This window comes from Amblyraja radiata, chromosome 39 (assembly GCF_010909765.2).
Source record: "Amblyraja radiata isolate CabotCenter1 chromosome 39, sAmbRad1.1.pri, whole genome shotgun sequence".
Lineage (NCBI taxonomy): Eukaryota > Metazoa > Chordata > Chondrichthyes > Rajiformes > Rajidae > Amblyraja > Amblyraja radiata.
Window position 1 is genome coordinate 8,033,218 of NC_045994.1, and position 7,581 is coordinate 8,040,798.

Consider the following 7,581-nt stretch of genomic DNA (forward strand, 5'->3'; position numbering starts at 1 on the left):
ATGTCAAAGATGCAGCAGTTTTTTCGACATGGCGAGATTTGCCATCGCTTTTTCAGGTCTGGGTAACAAATGCAACAAAACTGGGTCCCCCCCCCCCCCCCTCCCCCCTCTCCCCCTCTTTCCCTCCCCTCTTTCCCCCTCTCCCCTCTCTCCCGCCCTCTCTTCCCCCCTCCCCCCCTCTCCCCCCCTCTCCCCCTCCCCTTCAAGCAATGACTCGTCTACAACGGGTGTCGGCCACCAGACTCCCTTGTACATTAAATCCCATCATTACCCCCTCTACACATCTGCGTTCATATCACCAGGACATTTTACCCCGTTATTTTTTTTTTAAACAGCTTATAAAGCTCAAATTGTATTTTCGACATGAACACGCTTTGAAGTGAGAGTCCATTAACCTGTGTTATAAATACAATTAAAATATTTGCGCTTTAATTCACTGTAAGCTTAACTCCAGCTCTCCTTGATCTGGATGTCACCGACACGGTGTTATCATTATCTATCCGAACTAATCTCCTTGATGCTGCAAACACCTTAATTGGGTCGCTTCTGTAATCTTACACATAGAGACACGCCGTGGACTCGAACCGGTTCCCGGGGGCGTACAGCGTTGTGTAGTGGGAGGACAAAGGAATGCGGGGAGGGGGGAATGGGGTGGGGTGGGGGTTAGGGTTAGGAAGGCTCCCGTGTTCACGGAATCTCCCGGCTAAGGCGCCGCTGGGTGGGGGATGGGGGGGGGGGGGAGAGAATTTTAAAGTATCTAACGGGGAGGGGGGGGGGGGCAAGGGTCAGGTCACAGGGATACGGGGACGGGGCTGGTTATGTGCAGGGGAACAGAATATGGGGTGCGATCGAGAGGGGCTTCAGGGCTGGAGCTTGTTCCAGAGCAGTAATGGGAATCAAATCGGAGCAGACATAGGGGCAGCAACACAGAAACGAGTTGCCGCAGAAGGCACCATTTTGAGTGGAATATCTGTAGCTGTATCAGATTTCTACTGAGACTAGAATTGCATTGATTCGGACATCAGTTTTGTTTGCTCGGCGCGATTGGAGCCCGTCAGCTTTCTGTCAGTGGGCGTGTACAGTATCGACCTGACCGGTGAAAGAGGCTGCGTCAGTGATGTGACTGGGTATAAATAGGCGGCTGCGGACCAAACTCAGTACATTCGGCACCATGAGCACTTCCAGCTACGACTCCTTCTTTCACGCTCACAGGAGGCGCTATGGCGACAGCTCCATGCCTCGGACCTACGGAACTGCCCAGCATTTCAGGAGCGGCTACGGCAGCAGCGCGAAGCCCTCCTACACAACCTACTCGGCGCCTTCCTTCGCCGTGAGGAAAGCCCACAGCATCTCGTCCTCTCTCATGTCCTCGATGGACAACTTCGACCTGAACCAGGCCACCGTGGTGAGCAGTGAGTTCAGGGCGCTGAGGACCCAGGAGAAAGCCCAGTTGCAGGACCTGAACGACCGCTTCGCCAGCTTCATCGAGAAGGTGCATGAGCTGGAACAGCAGAACAAGGTGCTGGAGACTGAGCTGGGGCTGCTGCGCCAGAAACACGGAGGGCCATCCCGCCGCAAGGGCATCTACGAGCAGGAGCTGAGGGACCTGCGACTGGCGTTGGACGATGCTAAACACGAGAGGCAGGCGGCGCAGAGCGAGCGGGACCATCTGGAGGACACCCTGAAGAACCTCCAGAGCCGCTACGAGGAAGAGGTGTTGAACCGGGAGGATGCCGAGGGCAGGCTGATGGAGGCCAGGAAGGGCTCCGACGATGCGGCGCTGGCCAGGGCCGAGGTGGAGAAGAAGATCGACAGCCTGATGGACGAGATCGCCTTCCTGAAGAAGCTCCACGAGGAAGAGATCGCCGAGCTCCAGGCCCAGATCCAGTACACGCAGGTGACCGTGGAGGTGGACATGGCCAAGCCCGACCTGTCCTCCGCTCTGCGGGAGATCCGCGGGCAGTACGAGAAGGTGGCCGCCAAGAACATGCAGTCGGCCGAAGACTGGTACAAGAGCCGCTTCGCCGTGCTGAGCGAAACCGTGTCCAAGGACCACGACGCCACCAAGCAAGCCAAGGACGAGGTAGTGGAGTACCGGCGCATGGTGAAAGCCAAGACCCTGGAGATAGACGGCGTGAGGGGGATGAACGAAGCGCTGGAAAGGCAGCTGCAGGAACTGGATGAGAAACAAGGCGGGGAGATCAGCTCATTACAGGTAAAGACTTGGAGCGGGGAGAGGGGAGGGGAGGGAGGGGGGTGGGAGAGAAGGATAAGGGTTCAAGGTCAACGGGGAGAGAGGATAGAGGGAAGGACGAAAAAAATGGAGAAACAGAAGGAGAGACCCGGAAGTGGGAGAGGGGTGGTTTGGAGTAAGGGGGGTGGCAAACACGCTCACAGAAACACACAATGGAAGGAGGGGGTGGGATATGGTAAAGTGATCGGGGAGAAGCGGGAGGGAGATGTTTGGGGTGGAGAGGATGAGCCGTGCCGTGTCCCTTGACCATCTCCATTCTCTGCACTTAGGATGCCATCAGCCAACTGGAAAATGAGCTCCGAAACACCAAGAACGAGATGGGCCGCTACCTGAAGGAGTACCAAGACCTTCTCAACGTCAAAATGGCCTTGGACATCGAGATCGCAGCCTACAGGTAAACGAGGGAGGGGGTTGGCTCCAGGGGGGCACAATTTGTTCCCGGAGGCAAGGGGGCTCCAATAGCTCTCGCTGCCCTGGGAACTCGGGCACCGGGGTGGGAGGGGAGTATCTCAGACTAGGGGTCCCGGGAGATAAGTCAATGGGTGGTTCGAAATTTGGTTCACCGTTCTGCATTCACTTGGCTGGGGGCTCTTCCTCGGCGATATTCAGGACCACTTTTCATAGCGAATAGAGACTCTTGAGGGCCGCCACCTCGCCTCGCCCCCTCCCCCCATCCCCCCCTCCCCGTCCCACCAGGAACCCGCATTGCACCATTTGTGTGCGGCCATTCAGTACTGGGCGTGGCGCATGTACCGCACTGGCCTCATGCTGTGCTCTCTCCAGGGAAGGACAATGAACAAGCTGCTGTTTAGTCATTAACGTTGGAGACCCGCAGCCTTCAGTCGCTGGAAGATTTGCAGGGAAGAAATACAAAGCTGAGATGCGTGCATTTGAGTTGGCCTCTGATGCTAGGGATCGCCCCCTTTGCTCCACCCCCCACCCCCCTCTCTCTCCCCCTATCCCGACTCTCTCCCGAGCAGAGAATTCCCAGCACAGCTCCCAGTCGGTTGAATATTTCTGCTGTGCCAGCGTTCAATAGTATCTACAGGCCACGCCACAGGCGGGCGAGGCACAGTTCACTCCGAGCGCAGGGGTTTAGATAGTTGCCAAAACAAACATGAGGAAGGGAATTGGGATCAAATCGTTGGTTATTGTGAGCGCGGTGGAAGGGGAATCACTAATCACAATGAAACAAACGAGGCATTTCCACCGACATACTGCTTAGGGGGCAGCCGGTTCTTGCTGATGGGCCATTGAGGGGGGGAGGGGGGGTGAGAGACAATGTTTTGGGAATGTTTGAAGCAACCCCTTCGAATTTCTGTGCCGCGATCCAGGAAACTGCTGGAGGGAGAGGAGACGCGGATCAACTATTCCAACGTGGGCGGCATGATCAGTGGCTATGCCCACACACAGAGTGCCGCCATGTTTAGCCGCCCCAACTACTCCATGCAGAGCAGCTCGTACATGCTGTCCAGCAGGCCCACCATCTTCAGTGCCTATTCCAGCAGCCAGGCTGAGGAGGAAGTCATGCAACAAGTCCAGGCGTACTCAGCTCAGATGGAGCCTCCAGCAGATGAGGTTGATGAAGAAGAAGGTAAGAGTCTTGACCGGTGGAACCTCAAGGGCAGAAGTGACCCAGTGCCAACAGTTCGATGGCAGCCATGACTCAGTTCATGTTCATCAGATGTAGCAGCAGAATTATTCGCTTTGGCTCATCAAGTCCACCACTCAATCATGGCTGATTTATCCTTCCCTCTCAACCCCATTCTCCTGCCTTTTCCCAATTACCTCTGACACCCTTTCTAATCAAGAATCGATCAATGTCCACCTTAAAAATATCCATTGACTTTGCCCCTGTCTTCAGTGGTAATGGTGTCCACAGCTTCATCACCCTCTGACTAAAGAAATTCCTCCTCGTCTCCTTTCTAAAGGAATGTCCTTTTATTCTGAGGCTATGGCCTCTGGTCCTAGACTCTCCCACTAGTGGAGTCATCCTCTCCACATCCAATCTATCCAGAACTTTCACTAATCGGTATGTTTCAAAGAGGTCCCACCCCTGCCCCCTCCCTTCATCCTTCTAAACTCCAGCAAGTATAGGCCCAGCACCGTCAATCATATGTTAACCCAAACAGCCCTGGGATCGTTCTTGTAAACCTCTTCTGAACCCTCTCGAAAGCCATTCCTCAGATATTGGGCCCCATGTTCTGTCTGACCAGTGCCTTATAAAGCCTTAGCATTACATCCCTGGTTTTATATTCTAGCCCTCTCGAAATACTGTAAATGCTAGCAGTAAATGTTGGCAGCACTCCCTTGACATTAGGTGGTGGGTTCGTCCCACTCCCCATTACAGCACGAGAGCCCATGTCTGCTCGGAGTTTCAGTGCCGAGGGTGTGATCCACTTGGAGAGATGAGGCTCTGAGTAAGAGAGCTCCTCTGACCTCTCAGCTGGAAAAATCCCACCACACTATCCCAGTTATAGTTCTCCCTCAATTACCACTCAATCCCGCTGCAAAGGGAACAGATCACTGGCCGGCCGCTAACACTGATCTCTGGTTTTCGAAGGTGAGGACGAGGAAGAGGAAGTTGGAGAGGAAAACGGTGAAGAGGAAGAAGAGAAGGAGGAGGAAGATGAGGCCCAAGGAGAGGGTGAAGAGAAGGACAAGGATGAGGAAGGAGAGAGTGAAGAGCAGGAAGAAAGCAAGATGAATGGAGCTGCGGTTAATGGTAAGAGTGCAGCGAAGATGGAAGAAAAGAAGTAAGATGCTGAATGAAGACAGAATATAACGTGTTGAGTTGTAAAATGGGAACTAATCCCAGCCATCCGAGCCAAAGATGCAACGTAAAATGTTCTAGTGAAAGTTCATGCTTTATGTATTAAGATTGACTCAGCTCACAATGTAAGAAAATAACGAAATGCTTGTGCAGATTGTAAACTTAGTGATGTGTAAGCATGGTTAATGAGGAATGCGAGCCATGCACTGAATTTAACTGACCCGCGGGTCAGAAATACTGAAGCAATGTTGTATTGTCATTATACAATCACTATCAAAGCAAGGAAAAATGTACAATTATTTACAAAAGTAACACAGGACAATATGACATGTTTGCAAAAGATTGAGTCACAATGGATGGTGCAACTAACAATAAACACAGCTCTGAACAAAATGAGAAAGGTCTGATCTGTTTTACTATCTCACATACATAGTCACTATAGAGATGCCCTCACCGACTGAACCCATTTAAGGCACTCACGCGGAACCATTTCATAAACTAATGGTTGAATGATCAAAAATAAAATGGGTGGCAAGAACACAACACTAGTGATTGAGCAGATAACTTGATAACTATGGAATCTGGTTAAATTTGATAGATTATCGGTTGAGTAACCCAGATTAATGTTATAAAGATATATTCAAATCCAACCAAGACACCTGGGCAATTGGCGTTCAGTTAATGAATTAAATCTGGATTTTAAATGTTAGTGTTAGTCACCACTGGTTTGCACAGATGGTTTGATGATGCCATTTAGATATGAATGCCTGCCATCTTCACCCGAAGGATAGGGAGGGTTTAGAGGGATGTGGATCAAACATGGACAAATGGGACTAGATTAATGTGCTGTTTAATGCCCCTGTCCCACTTAGGAAACCTGTACGTCTTTGGAGTGTGTAAGGAGACCGGAGCACCCGGAGGCTTTTGTCAGTCTCCCTACCTGCTTCCACTACCTGCAACCTCCGGCAACCACCTGCAACCTCCGGGAACCGCACGGAAACCTTGGGTGGGGCGCAAAGTCTCCAGAGGTTTCCGTTCAGGTTTCCTAAGTGGGACAGGGGCATAACTATACAATTTGGCCCTTTGAAATTGCTGAGGAAGCCACACAGTTCAAGGATAATGAGGCATTGGGAATAAATGCTGGTCTTTCCAGGGACATCCACATCTAACAGATGGGTAACATGGAATAGACAATCCACATGAGGGAAAAACAACAACATATTAGTTACAGGTAGACAAAAATGCTGGAGAAACTCAGCGGGTGAGGCAGCATCTATGGAGTGAAGGAAATAGGGTCGACCCGAAACATTGCCAATTTCCTTCGCTCCATAGATGCTGCCTCACCCACTGAGTTTCTCCAGCATTTTTGTCTACCTTCGATTTTCCAGCAGCTGCAGTTCCTTCTTAAACACATTAGTTGAACATCAGCAAGCTGGGGGAAGAGTTTCACTGATCCAAGGATATGGGCAAAACCAAATGCATTAGGGTGACTCAGAGGCAGGGGATTTGGAGAGGAAAAGACTGTCCAATTTGAAGCAGTCTACTTCATCTGATCCTGTTGCGTTTGTCTTAATTATCTCATTTACAAAATATCTTTAATATAGTATAAAATATCTTTGACATAACATATCCCAAGGGACAGCACAGTGGCACAGCGGTAGAGTTGCTTCCTTATGGGGCCAGAGATCCAGGTCCGATCCTGACTGTGGGTGCTGGCTGTAGGAAGATTGACTTTCTCCCTGTGACCGCGTGGGTTTTCTCCGGGTGCTCCGGGTGTCTCCGTACACATTCCAAAGACGTACAGGTTTGGCGGGTAATTGCCTTTGGTAAGATTGTAAATTGTCCCTAGTGGGAGGATAGGGCTAGTCTACGGGGTGATCGCTGGTCGGCACGGACTTGGTGGACTGAAGGGCCTGTTTCCGCACTGTATCTCTAAAGTCTACAATAAAGTCCAAATGCCGCTTACTTTAGATGAGAGACATTGAAGATAATTTGACCCCAATACCTTTTGAGAAGGTTTTAGGTGTTGATGCATCTTCAAAGGAGGAGCAGTTTGGAGAGATCATTCTAGAGACCAAAACCAATATTAGCAAACCATTGCCTCAGCTCACTCTCAAACAAATGTTTGTAGGTAGATGCCAATTTTTCTTCTTCTTTGATCAAAGACTAAATCTTAGTATTTATATAAACTTTATATAAAGTTTTTATATAAACTTAATATGAAGCAATGTCAGAAGTAGCACAAACAGCTGTTCATTTCAGTCATCTTGTAATTAAACAAAGTGACTCCAAAGCATTTATTCCAACCAATTCTGTAAACTCATGTAACAAAGGCCAGGCAAAAAACTCCTGGGAAATTATCAATCAACCTCTTACATTACATCTCCCACATAGTGAAAGCAGCTTTGCTGACCTCATTTTCATCATTGGTAGCCAATCTCCAGCCAGCGAAGGGTAATAGCCCTCAGGGAACGGACAAGTGCATTATCAAGTAGGTTCTTCCATGAATAATGAAACACATCACTCTGTACTCCTATCTGTCACCAGTGTAAAT

The 7,581-nt window shown here is 50.2% G+C and overlaps 1 protein-coding gene across 2 annotated transcripts; it reads left to right on the forward strand.

The window, feature by feature from the left end:
• Positions 1 to 1,146: 1,146 nt before the first annotated feature.
• Positions 1,147 to 5,420, forward strand: nefl (neurofilament light chain). Of its 2 annotated transcripts, none has more exons than XM_033013745.1 (4): positions 1,147 to 2,215; positions 2,524 to 2,648; positions 3,589 to 3,850; positions 4,814 to 5,420. In XM_033013745.1, the coding sequence occupies exons 1-4, from the start codon at positions 1,172 to 1,174 to the stop codon at positions 5,012 to 5,014; spliced, it is 1,632 nt and encodes a 543-aa protein (XP_032869636.1). In that variant the 5' UTR covers positions 1,147 to 1,171; the 3' UTR covers positions 5,015 to 5,420. The 2 variants fall into 2 exon arrangements, with proteins under 2 accessions (XP_032869636.1, XP_032869637.1); XM_033013746.1 differs by having other exon boundaries at positions 3,589 to 3,848; positions 4,818 to 5,420.
• The last annotated feature ends 2,161 nt before the right edge of the window (positions 5,421 to 7,581 follow it).